Source organism: Nematolebias whitei, chromosome 19 (genome assembly GCF_014905685.2).
Source record: "Nematolebias whitei isolate Nwh7 chromosome 19, NemWhi1, whole genome shotgun sequence".
Lineage (NCBI taxonomy): Eukaryota > Metazoa > Chordata > Actinopteri > Cyprinodontiformes > Rivulidae > Nematolebias > Nematolebias whitei.
Genome location: NC_056516.1, coordinates 7,049,591 through 7,068,626, shown reverse-complemented (window position 1 = coordinate 7,068,626; position 19,036 = coordinate 7,049,591). Strand labels below are relative to the sequence as shown.

At 43.4% G+C, this 19,036-nt stretch overlaps 3 protein-coding genes across 3 annotated transcripts in view; 2 read left to right on the top strand and 1 right to left on the bottom strand.

Annotated features, from left to right (window-relative positions):
* Positions 1–426: 426 nt before the first annotated feature.
* On the top strand, positions 427–1,808 carry LOC119426041 (SNARE-associated protein Snapin-like). Its single transcript, XM_037693599.1, has 4 exons — positions 427–467; positions 994–1,040; positions 1,164–1,282; positions 1,701–1,808. Exons 1-4 carry the CDS (start codon positions 427–429, stop codon positions 1,806–1,808), a joined length of 315 nt encoding a protein of 104 aa, XP_037549527.1.
* Positions 1,809–3,102: 1,294 nt separating this feature from the next.
* LOC119425279 (peroxisomal membrane protein 11B) lies at positions 3,103–9,801 on the top strand. Its single transcript, XM_037692802.1, has 4 exons — positions 3,103–3,328; positions 7,874–7,989; positions 8,063–8,264; positions 9,251–9,801. Exons 1-4 carry the CDS (start codon positions 3,273–3,275, stop codon positions 9,654–9,656), a joined length of 780 nt encoding a protein of 259 aa, XP_037548730.1. The 5' UTR covers positions 3,103–3,272; the 3' UTR covers positions 9,657–9,801.
* A 2,103-nt stretch (positions 9,802–11,904) lies between these two features.
* The window catches only part of LOC119426040 (interleukin enhancer-binding factor 2 homolog), a 40,158-nt gene continuing 33,026 nt past the window's right edge, over positions 11,905–19,036 (bottom strand). Inside the window, exons 2-11 of the mRNA XM_037693598.1 lie at positions 18,332–18,434; positions 16,286–16,351; positions 15,510–15,626; positions 15,328–15,406; positions 15,154–15,241; positions 14,470–14,531; positions 14,270–14,384; positions 13,786–13,876; positions 13,175–13,330; positions 11,905–12,049 (exon numbers count right to left, since the gene is read on the bottom strand). Of these exons, the coding sequence (XP_037549526.1) occupies positions 13,179–13,330; positions 13,786–13,876; positions 14,270–14,384; positions 14,470–14,531; positions 15,154–15,241; positions 15,328–15,406; positions 15,510–15,626; positions 16,286–16,351; positions 18,332–18,434 (873 nt within the window). The 3' untranslated portion in view covers positions 11,905–12,049; positions 13,175–13,178. The remainder of the gene's footprint in view (positions 12,050–13,174; positions 13,331–13,785; positions 13,877–14,269; positions 14,385–14,469; positions 14,532–15,153; positions 15,242–15,327; positions 15,407–15,509; positions 15,627–16,285; positions 16,352–18,331; positions 18,435–19,036) is intronic.

Here is a 19,036-nt window from a genome sequence, read left to right as displayed (position 1 = left end):
TTTTTTTCACTGTTTGTTTTTTTCACCGTTTGTTTTTTTCACAGTTTATTTATTTCACTGTTTGTTTATTTATTTCACTGTTTGTTTATTTATTTCACAGTTTATTTATTTCACTGTTTGTTTATTTATTTCACTGTTTGTTTTTTTCACCGTTTTTTTTTTTCACTGTTTGTTTTTTCCACTGTTAGTTTTTTTCACCGTTTGTTTTTTTTCACAGTTTATTTATTTCACTGTTTGTTTATTTATTTCACTGTTTGTTTTTTTCACCGTTTTTTTTTTTCACTGTTTGTTTTTTTCACTGTTTGTTTATTTCACAGTCTCAAAACTTTCAGCTCCTTTAGGACATTCCTGCTGTGACTTTTGATATTTGCAGTTTTTACTTTTTGCAATATTTAGCTTTGTCGGCCATGTTTAATCTCATTGAAAATGGATGGAGCTCTCCTCACCTCCTTCAGATCCTTTCAGCTGTTTGCAACCTGCTCATTTCAGCTGATGTTCAGCTTCAGCTGGTGTTCAGCTCCTTTATGCAGATTTTTGTCTTTTTGTGCTTTTGTTCAGGGTCTGACTGCTGATTTCAGCATCTTTTGCCCCTTTCAAAGTTTTTCAGCTAAATTCAATTTTTGTCTGTAGTTTCAGCTACTACGTATGTATTTTTCCTAATTTTAGCCTTTTTTGCCTTTTTTGTGCTAATATCAGTTCTTTCTAATCATTTCAAATTTCTGCTAAATTCAGCTCGATTTTTTTTTTTTTTTTTTTTTTTTTAGCTTTTCAGATACTTTTTTGCTTCAGCTTTGTAATTTATTCAGCCTCTGTCTGTTTCAGCTTATTCTGCTACATTTCAGCTGTTTCTCTGCTGCTTTCAGCAAATGCCAGCTGTTCAATTTCAGCTCACATCATGAGTTTTGAAATGAAACCTCTTCAGCAGAAGTCCTTCAGCGGTCACGTTGACAGGAAGTGACATCACTCTGGTTGTTAATCGTTTGCTCTTTGCAGAGAAAGCCAGGTGGAGCTAAGGGAGCATCTGGACAATTTGGCCACGGGTAAATAATGTTTTTCTGTCTGTTCAAACAATTTAATTTATCAAACAAATGAAGCAAACTTCTAAATAGATAAATCGGCGAAGAGGTTCCCACTCGGTCCTGATCCATGTTCCGTCTCCACAGAGTTGTGCAGGATTAACGAGAACCAGAAGGTGGCGCTGGACCTGGACCCGTACGTGAAGAAGCTGCTGAATGCCAGAAGAAGAGTGGTGCTCGTGAACAACATCCTGCAGAACGCTCAGGTCACTAACCAGCTGAAGGAATGCATGTCGCCCTTAACTTGTGTTAAAATCTGTCCGGTAGTTTGAGTTATTTTGCTAACAGACAGACGAGGTTAACTCCCAACAGTTAATGCTTTAGGTGAAGGTCGCACAATAAGAAGCACTTATGACTCTCAGCTACTACCACACCAAATCTTAGCTCCTTGTCTGAGGTACAGCCACTTTTGTGTTGCTTAAAGTCGGCTGGCTGTAGCGGCCATCTTGAATTGGTTAGTCAGTTATGAATGTACACCCAGTGATTACTTCCTGATGGCTTCATTGAAACCTACCCAGTGGTTCATGAGAGATTTTGCTAACATACAAACACACATAACAAAAGACTTGGAACAGCGGCGAGTCGTGTCAGCTGCAGACAGTAATCTGATTACTGCGTCCACAGGAACGCCTCCGACGACTCAACCACAACGTGGCCAAAGAGACGGCTCGGAGGAAGACCATGCTGGAAGCATCAGGAGTGTTCGCCTCTCGCTCCCCCAGTAAACCCTGACCCCCCTTCACCTCGGAGGCCTGGACATGATAACCCTCGTCTTCCTCTAATATTTAATGTCCGCTTGTCTAATGTTTCCTCTGTGTCGTAATAAAAAACAACAACTTTAAGTTATTGTGTGAAGCTGCAGGTGAAGACTTTTAATCCCAGATGATCTGTTGGAGTGTTTGGATTAAATGCTCCTGTTTGATGCCAACAAAAGACAGATTGAGCACAAACACTTTAACTCCCAGGCGCATGCTTGATCTACTTTTCGTATTTGATATTTATGTGTCTGTGTCTAAATCTGGACTCGTTTAATTATTACTGTAACGTGCTTTATGTTGGGGTGAGTCACGTCTCCAGCTCGGCTCTAAACAGGAACCTGTGGGTTTGATCATATTTCTCCAGTTTTTTGTCCTCCCTTCACTGGCTCCCTGTACGTATCAGAATAGAAACGACCTTGAACCCTCATCTCTCTGAGCTACTTCAACCAGATGTTCCTTCTCAGGCACCAAGATCATCTGATCAGCTGGTTGGTTGTACCAAAATCTAGATTGAAGCTCAGGAGATCGGGCTTTTTCAGTTGTGTTCCCCAAACTCTTGAACAATCTCCCCCCCAACATTAGACAGGACACTTCCTGTTTTTAAATCCGCTAAAGACACATCTGTTTTCGCTGACTTTTAACACGGCATGAATTGATTTAGTATTTGATTGCTTTGTGGGGTCTTTTTTTATGCTTTTAATTTTTTTTTCTTTAAATTGGTGCCATTGTTTTTTTTTAATTGTTTAAAACTTGGATAACTGCTGTTTTTAAATGTGCTTTATAAATAAATTTGACAACATTATATGAACTACTACTCAGAAGGTTCAAACCACAGTTTGTTGGGTTTTAGTTGAATAAGTATTGAAATTACATTTTTTTTTGGTCATCACCATTTTTGACTGTGTGGTGCGATGGTTTGAGCCCCTCGGATGGGTGTGAAGTGTCTCATCAGTGGATCCGTGCATGTCAAACCCTCCAGAAAGCTGCGCTTCACAGGAGAGGCCTCTGAATTAATTTTTTTTTTTTTTAAACTAAGAGTTTGAAAGCAGTGTTTAAAAGACTAAATGTAGTGAAGGATGTAACTAAAACGGGACATTTATGGAATCTTATTTCAGTAAATAATAATCTCTCATAGAATAAACATTAAAATAGTACAAGTTTAGAAGCTTCTATTCATATTTGGCCTAAAATGACTGAAGGAACGGGTGCAGTACACAGTGCTCGCCTCTAGAGGGCAGTGCATGACGTCACTGACGTTTGCTACCGGAAGTTGATGCGACTGTACAGGAAGTCGACGGGCAGAACTTAATACAACATTTACAGATGACCGCAGTGGAGTTGGTTATTTATGTGATAAAACGTAAAGCAGCTACAGAGCTAGCGTTCAGCTAGCAGCTGAAGTAGAAGCTAAAACGGAGCTAGTTCAGTCGGTGTCAGAATGGACTCCTGGGTTCGGTTCAGCGCTCAGAGTCAAGCCAAGGAACGAGGATTCAGGTAAAAATACCACGTTTACTTTTGATTTACAAACAGATTAATCAGTTTTTATTTGATTTGTTGGTTTCATTCTTCAAACTGAGGCGGAAAACAAAATAATACAGGCCAGTGCTCACCTGAGATAATACTGAGTGATAGCATTGATTACTTCCAAGATGCAGTCCAGGTACCTTCAGGGGGAAGACCTGGTTCATGCCATGTGTGTACCTGGTATCTATGTATACGTATGGACCAGCTAGTACAAGGTACTTGCCTAGTGTGTACTGGTACCTATAAGAACCAGGCTGTATTATGAAGTAACTTGTTACCTTGTAAGTACCTGGTATGCACTTTGTGGGTATTTGACAAATACCAGGGAGGTACCTGTTTGGATGTAGTGTCATGCAAAGTGTCTAAAGTTTTCCCACTTTGTTTCTTGTCAGGTTTGTGTGAAGTCCGGTGAAGTTAGCTTCAGGTTGGATGTTCGCGCTCCGCAGATTCAGCGGTGTCTTCCTCTGGCCATCTGATCCCGGGCAGCTACCCTCTGCATGCTCCCTCCTCCGACCCGCTTTCCTCAATGCTTTTCTGAACACAACGCACAACAATGCAGTCTGTTTATTTTTCTTAGCACGATAATGCAACAGAGCCGGTCAGAGTTACATGTGGACACGCATTACAGAAGACATCCACACACATATAAACATGTCCAAACAACAGATTTAAAAAATGCTGACGCAGTTCTCAATACAAATACCACCTGTTATGTTGCAACAACTCCAGTGCTTCTGTTGTACTAACACACAATCCATTAAGAAGTTCAGGATCAGTAATACTCCAGGTACACAAAAACACATGTAGTCTGGCTACACTAACTCTTATGAAGATATACATTTAAATGATCTTTAATAGTTACAGATTCAGAGCACTTTTAACAGCACACATACATGATGCATGACATGATTAAAACAAAAAGTTCTCGGCTTACTTTGACCAGGACACCACAGATGTTTCCGTCCTGTTGAACACGGGGGCTCCTCGCTCCCCCTTTCCATTTATCATCACTGAGCCTGTTTTCCCTCAACATCTCCTCATCGTGAAGTATTCCCTGTAGAATGCTGAAATGGTTTAATTAATAATACAACTCCATTGACAACTGAGGCCCCTTTCCGATTAAACTAGTAGTTTTCATTCATTCAGCCTTTATCTATACAGGTTAATCCCACTGAGCCTCAAGGAGTCGTTCTGGTTTTAACAAAGAGTGATGACAACAGTGGACAATCGTAAAAGAAGCATTGAGAAGAACAAGTGGAAGAAATTGGTATTAAAAAGTGAAGGAAGAACCCCCAGCTAGGTTGTAACATAAGGCGATGTAGAAAACTAAAAACAGGAACATGTCTGCATTGGTTTTTGCCATGAACTTATCCAGTTAATCAAACTGAAAGCCACCTCATTGTTTGTAAACAGGAATAAAACTAGTGTAATTAATTTAAGCTGTATTTGAAACATTTATTCAGTGTTGATTTGTTCTTTTTGAAGCATAACTGGAGTCTTCAAGCTCGTGATTTGTTAAAGGAAACGAACCACAACAGAACAAATTTTATTTTTACTGTTCTTTTTTTTTTTCATTCAACCTTTATTTATACATGTTAGTTCCCGTTGAACCTCAAGGACCCATTTACAAGCGAGACCTGTTACATACAACTTACAGAGTAGATGAGGAAAAGAGAACATGAGTCAGAGTCTTTATTGTCGTTCCACCACATGTGGTGGGACAAATTTCTGTACACAAGGTCCCAGTTACATCCAACAATAAAATGTAAAAGAAAAACAGTAATAACATCTAAGATATGAACTAAGAAAAACATCAACTAAATATACACTAAGCACTAATAGCATAAAAACATTGAACATCAGCACAAACATGAACATGAGTCTGTGTGAGCAGACGAGCACGAATGAACAAATCAACATGAAACAGATCAGCAGCAACATGAATCAGATCAGCAGCAACATGAATCAGATCAGCAGCAACATGAAACAGATCAGCAGCAACATGAAACAGATCAGCAGCAACATTGAAACAGATCAGCAGCAACATGAAACAGATCAGCAGCAACATGAAACAGATCAGCAGCAACATGATATGGTTTTTCACAGTGATTATTCTGGTTAGAGATTCATGAGTCTAACAGCCTCAGGGTAGAAGCTGTTCCTCAGTCTAATGGTTCTACACTTAATGCTCCTCAACCTCCTTCCTGAGGGGAGCAGGACAAAAAGTGTGTGTGCTGGGTGAGTGGGGTCCTTCATGATGCAGGTGGCCCTCTTCCTGCATCTGGAGGTGTAGATGTCTGTGATGGTGGGGAGACTGACTCCACCAGATTTCTGTGCAGCCTTCACCACTCTCTGCAAAGCTTTTCTTTCTGCAGCTGTGCAGCCTCCATGCCACACGTTGATGCTGGAGCACAGGATGCTCTCCACTGCACACCTGCAGAAGGAGGTGAGGACTGAGCTTCCCAGACCAGCTCGCCTCAGCCGTCTGAGGAAGTAGAGTCTCTGATGAGCTTTCTTGATCAGGCTGGTGGTGTTGTTGCTCCAGCTGAGGTTGTTGTTCAGGTTCACACCCAAGTACTTGTAGCTGGAGACCACTTCCACCGCAGAACGTCATGTTGGGGGGAAGTAGATGTGTTTGTTTCTTCCTTTCTTCAGATGAGGGTGGAGGAAGTAAAAATACCACATCTCACACCATGTCCTGTCTGGGGCACAGTGTAAAAGATGCAAAAAAAGACCTTCCAACTAGGCCTGTCGTGATAACAAATTTTGCTGGGCAATTAATTGCCTCAGAAATTATTGCAATAAACGATAATATTGTTTGAAATTTGACAATAATTAGTAATTATTGTCAAATTTCAGAAGAAATGTTAGTTAATTTGTTTTGCGTGTAGTACCTTTTTTGACTGCCGGATGGTCGTATAAGACTGTTTGAAATGAAGGATGGACAGTGAGGGAGCAAGCAGTGTGTCTCTTTAAGAAAAATGGGAGGGAGGCCCCTTGACGTGACATGAGCTGTCTCTCTTCAGTTCTCAGAATGGCAGACGCTCAGTGTGGTTTGAGCTCTTTAGCATAGCATTTTTCACACAAAGCTTTTAATAAAAAAAATCAGTAAACAAGTTCTCAGCTTCTTTTTGCAGAGAAAAAACTTTACACGAAGGCACGGGTTTCATCCGTGAATTTTGGAGCTTCGACAAGACAGAGGTTTTTTCCCGAGGTTGGGCTGTTAGCTTAGCTTCTCAGATTAGCCTCTTTTAAAGAAAATAGAAAGTGAGGGGTCAGTGAAGTGGAGTTCATCCTCTTATCATCCAGTGTCTTCAGTAGAAAGAGAGAGACATGAAGAAACGATAAAGCTGATAAATGAAAATGATGTTGATAATTTTCATTTATCATGTGATTAATTGATTTATTGTTCATCACGACAGGCCTACTCTCAACATTAACAGCAACATACAATGACGTCATAATACATTCATGCATGAGAAGGTCAACAAAGGTGGTGAGTTGTCCGTGGACACTGCCAGGAAAGGGGTGACCTGCTTTAAAACGCAGAGAATAAAATAGAAATTAATCAAATAATTTCTCAGCAGGAAAACCACCAACCAGCAGCTTCCAGTGGTTGAGCAAGGCCCTTAACCCCCCCCCCCCCCCATCTGCCCCCCTAGCTGGCAGCTCTCCGCTCCACACAGAGGGCTGTGGTAGCTCAGTGGTCTGTGGTTGTGTCAGGAAGGACATCCGACATAAGAACAATTGTCTTCGTGTGAGATAGTTCACTGTGGTAACCCCTGAAGAAGGGAGCAGCTGAAAGAAGGAAAAATGTCTGAGCCTCACGCCCTTTGCTCACATGGGTGATTTGTTCGTGGTGTGATTTTGCAGATGAGTAAACTGTCAGATCGAGACGCGTTTTCATAATTGTCCACTGACAAATCGTTTGTTAAGCTGCAGATTTATTGACCTCCAGTCGTGTTTGACTCCATGAAGCCGATGAGAGTTCTTCTCGTTCTTCTGTCATCTGCACAACGTTCAAACATTCATCAGTTTGGTAAAGTGACGAGAGGGAGCTCTGCTCGGTCTCCAAACACAACCATGCGTCGTCCGGCCAGTGTAGTAGTAGAGCGACATCAGTTTTGTGCCGCTGGATCATGACATGACAACTATTAATTTTTGCTTCTCAAGAGTGTTTGGTTCAGTAATTTGACGGTTCCTAAGCGAACCGCTTCAGGTCGGAGGAGGAGGCAGGCTGAAGGTCTGAAGTCAGACTGCCTGCATCGGGTCGAACGAGAGGAAGACTCCGCTGAACATCCAACCTAAAACTAACTTCAGTAAATCTTACTCTGTTTCTGAAGTATTTTCTGCTTTATGGAGTAAAACAAAATATATCTGATAACGGTGCTCTTCATCGAACAGTTTACATTCTGTGTTTCTTCAGCTGTTTCTTTGTGTGTGTACGATCCAATATTTGTGTTTTGCTCTCTTCCGGCTGAAACGGCTCTCTAACGGTCGGGTGTTTGTCCTCAGAGCGGCTCAGTACGCCTGCATGTTGGTCGGCTCCGCTCTGCACAGGACCTCGGCAGCGCCGGAGCTCCGCTCGAAAATCAACAGCCTGGAGGCTCACATGAGCCTCACGAGAAAGTGTAGGTGAAGCAGGTGTGTGTGTTTCTGAGACTTGATGTTTGGTGTGACTCGTGTGTGTGTTCTGATCTGCAGTGCTGCGTCTGGGGAACTCTGTGGAAGCGCTGCAGGCTGCCAAACGGACCATCCACCTGTCTGACGGCGTGCTGAGGCTCTGCCTGACCGTCAGCCACCTGAACAGAGCCATGTACTTCGCCTGCGACAACGTGCTGTGGGCAGGAAAAACAGGCCTCGTGGCCCAACTGGACCAGCACAAATGGAGTCAGAGGTCCTTCAGGCAGGTGGCTGGTAGAACAATCGGTGTTCTTTGTTGTGCTTCTGAACCAAACGGAGACTGACTTAACTTCACCGTCTGCAGTTCCAGCCTGGTCCTCTGGTCCAGTTTGGTGTCTGCAGGACAGAGCTGAGGATGAGCTCCTCCAAACTTTTTAAACCTTATCGTCTTAAATCACACTTTAAACACAAAAACACAGACAGCCCTAATTAAAATTATGTCTTTATATTTCATCACAGTAGTCCCTCACTACTTTGCGGTTCGTTTATCTCAGACTCGCTCTATCGCGGTTTTTCAAAATAAGATTGGACATGACACACAACTGGCTGATTGATGTATGAGCCGCATGATCGGTATGGCATTTTTATTTAAAATGAATAATTTAAAAATTATTTAGCACCTGTGTGCAGCCCAGAGCTGTAGAAAGCTTCCTCCTGCAGCTTGGTGCAGCCCATACTGCTGCAGCTGATCAGCTGTTCTCCGTGCAGAGCGGAGAAGTGGGCGTGGCCAACAGCGCTTACAGGTGGCAAAGAGTAGAGGAAGCAGGGAGCTGAGATCATGACACGCTGTGTCTTTTAGAGCCTTTAGAGTTTACAAACATTGTTTAGAATATTGCAAGAGTGTGGGAAGGGTTTATAACACCTTTATATATATATATACATGTGTATATATATATATGAAATTTTTGCTCACCGTGACCACTGGATGCTGCGTTTGTGTTATTGTGGTAAACAACCACAATATGTTGTGTAAAAAGGTGAAATTCATAATATTTGTCAGTAAAAAGGTAAATAAAATACTGTTTTTATGAGCTGCTCTAACCCTCGTCCAGAAGCAGCTCTGACCTGTAAAAAGTTAAAAATGGTGTTTTGCGACACGGATGGTGGGAGAAAACATTTTTGTTTGTTGGTAAACACTTGTTTGTTTGTAAAAAGATCTAGAATCTGCCCCTGGATCAGGACCGTTCTGTCTCTGCTTCCTCTCTGCAGGTACTACCTGTTTGCTCTGATCCTCAGCCTGACCCGAGACCTGTACGAGCTCCGCCTCCTCCTCGACTCTGAGACCCGCTCCAGAGGCACCAAGTCCCCCCCGCCTCCCTCCGACAGCAGCGCTCTCCTCACCGACCCCCTCTCCACGTCCTCCTCTCCCTCTGCCGGAGCTCCGCCTCTTCCTCTTGCCCGTCTCCACAGGCGCCTCCATCAGGTTCTGACGGTTCTGTACAGAAACCCGCCGCTGCTGCTGGACCTGCTGAAGAACAGCTGTGATCTCTTCATCCCACTCGACAGGCTGGGGATCTACCCGACCGGGCCGGGTTTTGTCGGGACCTGCGGCCTGGTCTCCTCTGTCCTCTCCATCCTCACCATCGTCCAGCCGTGGCTCAAACTCAAACCATGAACCCAGTTTGGCCCGTTCAGAACAGAACTGTACCGACGTCATGTGATCAACTCCTCTGGAGGCTCGAGTTCTAACAGACGTTTTATGATCTTTCTTTTTGCCCAACAAAAGAAATGTTCTTTCCTGAATGTTAACGTTTTTAACAGCCGTCTATCCAAACGTAGAGAACGTAAAACCTGGAAGTTTTCAGTTTTCCATCAGAGCCGGAGCAACGCTTGTGAACTTCAGCTCCACCATTCAGAGGTTTTATTAAGAAATTAAAACTACTAACACTGTTTTAGTGTAAGCTTTGGTTTAAAGGAAGTTCCAGTGTCCTTTTGTCCCCCGTCCTCTGTCCACGTCACCATCTCAGACTAGGAGGACGTGCGCAGGTTTTAAGATTGAGGACCTTGAAACTGGTCCGGTCTCGTCAGGTTCTAGTGAATCAAATTTAACCTCAAGTGAACAAAAACAGATTCCACCAAGTCGTTATTTATCAAACCAAATGTTGCAGCTGTGTAAAGACCCCGACCCAGCAGCTTGTAGAACCTCCTCCAGAACCAGAACCTCAGTAGTTCTCTGTAGGACTTCATCTCTCTCATGGTTGTGGAGGAGTTCTGGACCACTCTTCTTTCCATCATTGAGGTTTCTCCTCCGCTCTCTCTATATTTCTATCAGGTTGAGGTTCTGGACTCTGACTGGACCACTGCAGCACCTTGGTTCTGTTCTTTCTGACCCGTTCTGTTGTAGATCAGCTGCTGTGTTTGGGCTCATGGTTCTGTTGGACCCAGTTTGGTCCAAGCTTCAGCTTTTGGACAGATGGACTCACATCTGACTCCAGAACCTTTTGGTCTACAGAGGAGTTCTGGTCCACTCAGTGACTGACAGGAGCCCAAACCATCAGCCTCCACCACCATGCTGACAGCTGAGGAGCTGCTTGCTGCAGTGCATTCTGGGTAAACATCTGTCCTTTGGTCTGGTTCTGGTCCAAAGTCTTGTGGTTCCTTCAGATGAAACTTTACGCCTGAGTCGAGCGGCCATCTTGTTTTTAGACAGAAGAGGTTTCTCCTGCAGCCCTTCAAACAAACCAGACCTGTGTTTCTGTCCTGACCTTTGACCTGCTGACTGACTGTAGAGTGAGATGGAGCTCATTTCTCTAAACACTGCATGGTCTGACCTTGGGGTGAATCTGTTGTGAAGATTGTCTGAAATGTCTCACTTCTCTGCAGAGCGATGGACTCCAGATCGTTTTAATGACCTTTGACCCTTCTCAGATTGATGGCAGGTGCTTGTCTAAGCTCATTGCTGATGTTTTTACACCCTGGTGTTTGTAACCTGCTCAAGTCCAGATAATTTTTAATATCCTGATTTGTAAAACTCGAACTTGAACGAGGGCAACTTCCTTTTTCTCCTGACTACGATTTGTGTGAAAGGTATCAGCAGGTTCTGGTGTTCCAGAAAGTTTCCATCCATTTGTGACCCAGTTGGTGCCCTCAGTCCTGAGGTGGAGACGAGTTGTGGCTTCACTGCACCAGCGGAGTGTTAAGTTCACACTGAAAGGTTAAAGTTCACACTGAAAGGTTAAAGTTCACACTGAAAGGTACCAAGACGTCTTCTCACTTCAGCCTCTGAGTTTGTGATTGGACACAGGAAGCTGTTGGGTCTCCAGTGAAACCACAAGTCAACAGTTACATCATCACCTCTAGTTTCTTCTAGTACCAGACTGAAAGTTAAAGAGCCCATGGACCAGGAGGTGCAGCCTTCAGCCAAATGTTTTCAGAATAAAGTTAAGTGTTTTTGATGAACCTTGCAGTTTAAACAGACGCTGACCAACTCGTTCATCAGCACCAGAGACGATCCGTTAAAATTTAATCTGTTCAAATCTGATTTTAAATACTTTGCATTCATGGAAGGAATGCTTATCACCCACAAACTGTTCATGCTTTACCCTCTGTTGAGAAGTCTCGACAAACGTTCAGCTCCACCTCGCTCAACATCTGTAAACTTTAGAACGACGTGCGTGTGCAAGTCAGCTGGCTGTGGCAGCCATCTTAAGTCAGGCTGCTGTAACGTAATGATTTATTTTCTGCAGCATCAACATCTGTTCACACATTCATGCTGGGTTCTGGTCACAAACCTGCAGAAACATGAGCATGAACATTATTTAGCTTTGCCTATGAGCAGAGAGCTATAATGAACTGATCATCTAAATAAAGCTGATCCATAAAAACTCAAGAGCCACGACTGAAAACAACACTTTTATTCCACTTTTACAAAAAGGAAGAAGAAAAACAAGGTCAGGTGAAAACATCACAAAAACAAGACTAATGAAAACTTTAAAGAGACTGGTCTTCCAGGTGAGCTCTTCTGTTGGTTCCTCCAGGACGACGGACTTCAGACAGGTAACAGATCCACTGTGGACACAACGACACCACCAGTTATGAAGACGACACTTGATGGTTTCAGAACAACGTGGACGTGCAGAAACTTTCAGGCTGATTCATATCAAACCACTGATGATTCAGATCTGCTCAAGCTCAGTAAGATCGTCTCCTTTGGGAGGGTCTCTCTTGCTGTCAAGAGTTTTGGGAGGGGGCGGGGCTTAAGGCAGCACCCGCTGAGGACAGTTAATGATTAGTTCCTTCACGTGCAGCCTCCAAACATCAGAAAAAGCAGCTAGATTTGTTGATTTAAAATGCTCAAAGATGCTGGAGGGGTCTGAAAACTCACTTAAGTAGCCAAGTTGGCAACACAGGACTTTACAAGCACAGATGTGGTTGATCCACGGGCCAATCAACAGCTGCAGTTTGCTGACGTCGCATAGTTCAGCTCGCTTAGAACCACGACTGAGGTGGGTCCAAAAAGCGAGCAGGAACAAGGACTAGAGACACGACTGACCGACGCTGAGCAGAGAAGCAGCTTTAGAGCTACTTGGCTTTATTAACTAGACCAGGAGTTACCTGAGAGCTGTTCACCTTTTCATTTTAAATAAAGTTTTCACGTTAGAAGACACTTAAAGGGCTCTCTGACTAACTGCACATCTTGGCCTTAACGTGTTATTTCTCTTCTACTAAAAATTGATTGGGACACGTGAAAACTGCTTAATTAATTAAGACGTTTATTACATTTTTCACCTGAGGACGTCACCAGTTTTACTGACGCAATGCATTCTGGGACGATGACGTACATCAATTGTAGTGGAGACTAACACACAAGGAGTCAACGTGTGACAGTCAAGTTATATTTTGTATTAGTCCTTATGAACAATATATGGGTCGAAAAGGTCAAACTTGTGATGTTTAATTTATTAACTCTGGAGCTTTAGTTTGGTAACAAACTCACAGAATCTGATTTATGATGGTCCAGTCAACAAACTGCACCAACTCATTAAAATCTGGCCCAAATGTTCCAGTACATCTTTCTTTTTTCCTTATGGGGTCGTTCTTACATAGAATACAGTTTGTTTTGTTAAAGAATTCAAATTCATGTAAAAGTGGTGCTAAAATGTGATTTGAGTTTAAAGGGAGGAGACGTCTCACCTCTTTACTCCTGGGTCTCCATGCTCTCGTCCTCTTCGTCTGCTCCCTCCTCCAGAGCTTCGTCCTCCTCCTCCTTCCTCTCCAGAGGTTTCTTATAGACCTTCTCTGAGGGAGTGACGAGCACGCCGTCCCACGTGGACATCTCTGTCATCAGATCTGTAGAAAAGATTCAGTTCAAATCTCAGAGCTCTGAACAGAAACATTCATATATAAAAATAATTAACATTTATCTGAGGAGCTTTGAGTTTAACTCCATCACAGAACTCTCATTTACTCTTCAGCTGCCTCTAAATTCACTCACTGAGTCAGCGGTGGTGGCCACTTTTAATTAAATCATCTGTTGTTTGTCAACAATTAGTTTCTGAAAGTTTAATGAACTCTGGACATTCGACGTTCTGTTGAGAGAACAGTGAAACAAACAGTGTCCTGTTGGAGCAGATGATGCAACATTCTTTCACCAGTGAGACTTTGAAGAACTTGCTCTGTGTAGATGGAGTGTGGACAGACTCCAAACTTCAAACTCTGCTCCCTGACTCATGTCAAGGCTGATAATGAATTACTGAAAAATGACCAGATTATCCCTTTAAAAAGAAAAACAAAAGGAAACTTACAGCTGGCATCTCCTTCCAGGCCCAGGATCTTCCTGTAACCTCCATGGGAGAGCACCCTCACCAGTGTCTGCGCTGTGAAACACACCATGTCCTGCACACACAAGCACGCACACTTTGAGACTCAAACAAATCATTTATTTTGAAGAGTTCAGCACCAACTCATTGAACGCCTGTCGACAAACTGTTACATGGAGATCTATAGCAATGATCCGGACAAGCAAAGAACTTTTCTGAACTTCGACCTTGATGTGTGACCTTGACCTTAAGACTGGGGGGATGAGAAGTGTGTGTGGCACTCTGTCTAGTGACGGTGCATGAAGTTTCATTAAATTATCTTGAGCGGATCAGACGTGATGGGCGGGACAAAAGGTTTATGTACAGATTGGACCGAGTCCTTTCCAGGCGCGAATAATTAAAACGTCCTAAAAACCACAAAAGTCAGCCAACGTTACAGTTTACTGAAGCTCCACGTATGAGGAGATACCTGCTGCTCCAGAGTCATGACTGTGTGAACTCGGTAGTTTCCACTCTCACAGGGGTCGGTGATGCCCACAGAGCCGGGCAGGAAGAGGCCGGCAGCCAGCATCTGAAGGCAGCGCCTGCAGGGGTCCAGGTCCAAGAGCAAAGGTCAGAGTCAGCTTCTCCAGAACACAACAGAAACCAGGCGGAGGAGGAAGAACAAACCTGTAGGCCACATTCAGGGACAGGGGCTGCCTGGACGGGTTGTTCATCACGGCAGAGTGACCCTGAAACACGATCAACATCACTGATTTACTGACTTCCTGCTGAAACAAACTCTGAAAAACACCGGACTTCAGAAGAGGCAGAAAGTATCGGCTAGAAAATCTGAATTTGAGTTCAGAGTGCTGGAAATATTTGTGAAATACTAATACTACAAGAATACTAATACACAAGAATCTGACAAACATGTTGGCACAATATTATCGTCAGAGAAATCTATCAAACTTTAAATAACCACAATCAAATGTATGTTAGGCCCTAAACATACATCCATCCCTCTTTTACTTCTTCCTTTCCAGGTCGCGAGGTCACTGGTGTCCATATCCAGCAATCACTGTGTGAGAGGTGGGGGACATCTGGACAGGTCTCCAGTCCATCACAGGGACACAGAGACAAATGAGACAAACATTCATCCACTCTCTCACTCACACCTAGAGTCAATTTAGAGTTACCAGTCAGTTTAACATGTATGTTTTTGGTCTGTGGGAGGAAACTGGAGTACCCAGAGAAAAACCACGCAGCAAGGACAATCCGGCAACCTCCTCACTGAGAGGTGGCACCTCTACCAACTGTGCAACTATATTTGAAATAGTTCATATTATGATTAAATACGAGACTGGCACTCACCAGCAGGTCCAGAATCCATGGAGTCAGAGGTTCAAAACCAGAGAAACGCAGCTGGAGGTCCTTCAGAAGCCGGATCAGGACCTTGACCCTGAGGATCATGACAGGTCAGGTGAGAGGTCATGGACCAATGCTGTAAACGGTACATGTAACATGTGACAGCACAAACGTCCTCACGTTGACTGAGAGGCGTTCTCCTCAAACCAGCGGGCGTGGCGGATGGCAGCCAGAGCGCTCTGCAGAACCTTAATGTCCACTGAAGTAACAAGAAGCAGAAAATCAGCCGAACGTTCTGCCTGCAACTAAAACAAGTGAGACTCCCTGAATGTCTGACGTGTGTGCACGTGTGAAGCTCTTACAGTGAAGCTCTGGGTCCAGCTTGCGCAGGTTGGGTGGAATGGTGGTGATGAGGATCTTGACAGTAGCATCAGCTGAGCTGATCTCAAAGCCCGTCTCATTGGTCAGCATGGAGAGGACTGGAAACAGTCAAACAATGACTAATGATGGGAAAACATCCAGTTACTCATGATCAGCAACTTCCTGCGGATCAATAAAGTTCCATCTCGTGATCGACACCAGAGGGTGTTCAAACAGACCGACTGAACCCAGACTGGAGGGGTTCTGTTCGTGTCGTTACTGTACTTTGATGACAACATGAGGGAGTTCAGACTTCTGCAAAACTAAAGTATTAAACGTCTGGTTACTATGGCAACACTAATAATTCACCCATACATCCATCCTTTCATGTTTTTTCCAAGGTCGGGTCACAGAAACCCAGACGTTCATCACTTCAGCAGCTCAGACCACAGGGGATGTTCAATCCTCCAGAGAGTTCTGGGTCTGCCCTGGGGGGTCTTCTCCTGGAAGACCTCCAGAACCATCAGTCAGGTGGCATCCTAATCAAATGGAGGGACCACCTCAGTCGACTCCTTTCGATGTGGAGGAGCAGCTCTACTCTGAGCTCCTCACTGCAGAGCTGCTGCCCTGAAACTCTTTTTAAGAAGTTCTGAGGAACAGACTGGAACCATCTGATCATAATCCAGGTCTTAGGGTAATCTCCCACCCTCTCCCCCATTAAAATCAAAGCAGACATTTAATCACGACGATCTGGACGCTCTTGTCCACCACTCTGTACCTTCTGTGGGGTCCAGGGTGCGAAGGGTCTCCACAACTTTGTTACCAAGAGCAGCCACGGCTTCCACTGAAAAATAAAAATTAAAAAAACACTTTAAAATCTCTAAATTTCAAAAGGTCTTCATAACTTATCGTTTTCTTGGATAAATTCAAGGAGACTTCAAGGACAAACTAAGAAAGTATCTGGGTTGTCAAACACTTCTTGGCATCTACTAAAAAAAAAAACATTTTATTAATGTTGGCAAGTTTTACTACTCATTACAGTACTTCTGTATTTACATTAAATGATCCGTGTCGGTCAGAACTATAAGGATGTTTAACTCTGTTGTTTTGGAGCAAACTTTAAAACAGCAGGGAATAATGTCATTAATGAAGAATAAAAAGTAAACGTGAACTGAGCAGGAGGTGAGTGTCGCTCCATCAGGGCAGACTTTTGCACAAAGCAAGTCATGAGGACTCATTTACAAGAGAGACCTGTTTTAGACAACAATAAAAAACAACAAAATGACTGATTTCAGCTGCTCTAGTGGGAAAGAGCCTCTCAGAGACTCGGCTTTAATTTGTCAAAAGTACAGGCTTTAAGCTACACACCAGTTTTTAAATTGTGCTGATAGGCCAAGTAAAACCAGAGTTATGATCAATAATCCACGCCACATGGTTTTCTGAAAATCATCGTCATGTCTGAACCGTGTTACAGAGGCTGCGGCAAAGACGGGCAGTGTCGGGAACAAAACACCCACATCACCCTCCACTTTCACCGCCCACCCCCACCAAACAGATAAACAACATCCCCCCTTTTTTCTGACAGAGGTTTGAAGGTATTTGCTAAGAGCCAAAAAAAATCTACAGGAAGAAGAAAAAGACGTGAAGTTGAACGGAGTTCAGCGCGATCAAGTCACAGCGAGAGTGAGTCATGAGGTTTGAGAGATTTGTGATTTTTAGAGCAGGGCTATTCAACTAAACTGCTCAGGGACCACAGTTTCTGCCAACAGCTCGGGGGCCGGACATCCAGAGATTAAAATCATTATGTAAATAAACCAAAGTTTACAGTGATCCGTTACCTTTAAAATTTGTTTATTTTATTGCATCATAAATGCAATAAACAGAATCCAAGTTTAGTTTAGTCAGTTTTAATGTGTTTGAGTCAAAACAATGAGAGGATTTTTAAACGTGAGTACGAGCTGCAGACCCAGAGGACGGAACCAGCGAGTCAGAACCTCTCAGACACAGGACAGGATTTGAGTCAGACAGAGAGGACTTTGTTGATGAAGAGGATGATCACAATTTATTTTAGAAGAGGAACGAGAGGAAGAGCAGGCACAGCCCCACTAGTAGGTCTGACTCTGTGCAGAGGAGGGGGTCCAGAACAAACTAACAAAAACTTTAAACTTTAAAATAAAAAGAATCATTAAAATTATATAATTATTTTTATTTCAGGCTGAGACAGATCTAAAAGACTGACAGATTTTTGAGGAAAAAACATTAAAAACTAGTATTTTTAAGCAGTTAAATATAGCTGGACATGGACACGAGTGACTCCCATGACCCAGAAGAGAAGCTGGATAAAGACTCGAATTAAATGAATTGTAACATCACGTTACAAAAGGGAACTACAGTGAATGAAAACAGAATAATCCAAGCAGAACAGGCAGCCCTCCGACGTGCCTCGTCTCTGAGCGGTTTGAACAGTGAATGTTTGTAGTTTAGACATGAGTGTTTTTCTGGACTGGAATTGAACTGGGATTGAAAGTAAACCTGAATGTTTGTGGTGCAACATATTCAGGTGGGTAAGAGTTACACTGTGGAGAAGAGCAGAGGGAGGCTTAGTTTCATTTTCTGGTCCGACAGATCCTGGAGGGAGACATTTTATCTACCACCAGGTGCAATGGAGGAGCCAGGGGGTGGCCAATGGTGGCCTTGACCAACGTAGCTTAATCTTCAGCCACCCCAATCATTTGAGGACACGGGGGACAAAAAACACAAACACACGTACACAAGAATTTAAACAAACCAGTTTAATCAGACATCTGGTGCGATCATCACTTACATGTTGGGAGGATTTTCAGGATGACGACAAGGTCGGCGACGTTGTGTCCTGTAGTCATGGTGCCCTTCTTGTACGAACCCACCTGACGCACTTCTTCAATTTGCTATCAAGAGACACAACTTTATTATTATCATGTTCCTGATGCTGACAAGTTGTCACATATCAGTGACTTTAGTTTCATTCAGCCAAATCCAAATGAAAGCCAACATGCTCTGTGTTGATTTGAGACGTTACAGGAAGTAGTGACGAGACAGGAAGTCAACATGCATCGTTACTACAGTAAGACAGAAATACTACAGAGCAGTGGTCTCAAAACTCCCCCCCCCCCCCCAGTTTATAAAATAATTTATTACCATACCAAGTTTATACCAGTCTTTGTTGAGCAAAAACGACACCTTTAATCGTCACTTCTTTTCAGTGGCTGGTGTGAGCCTGCTTGTTGCTGCAGATCTTCTCAAACTTGAGTTGCAGTTGTGACACTTCCACTCAGAGTTCATTTTCAGTGTCCAGCTTTGATCTGCATTTTGTCTTGATTGAGGCCACAGCAGAAAAACCTCTCACATAGTTAGGGTGTGGCAGAAAGAAGAAGTGGTCAGGGCTCTCAGTGGGTAATCTTTCTCCACTCAGTCCAAAATGCAGCCAGAGTCTGACTGAAACTGCATATTTGTAGCACTGTCAAGTAGGGCTGCAACAACGAATCGATAA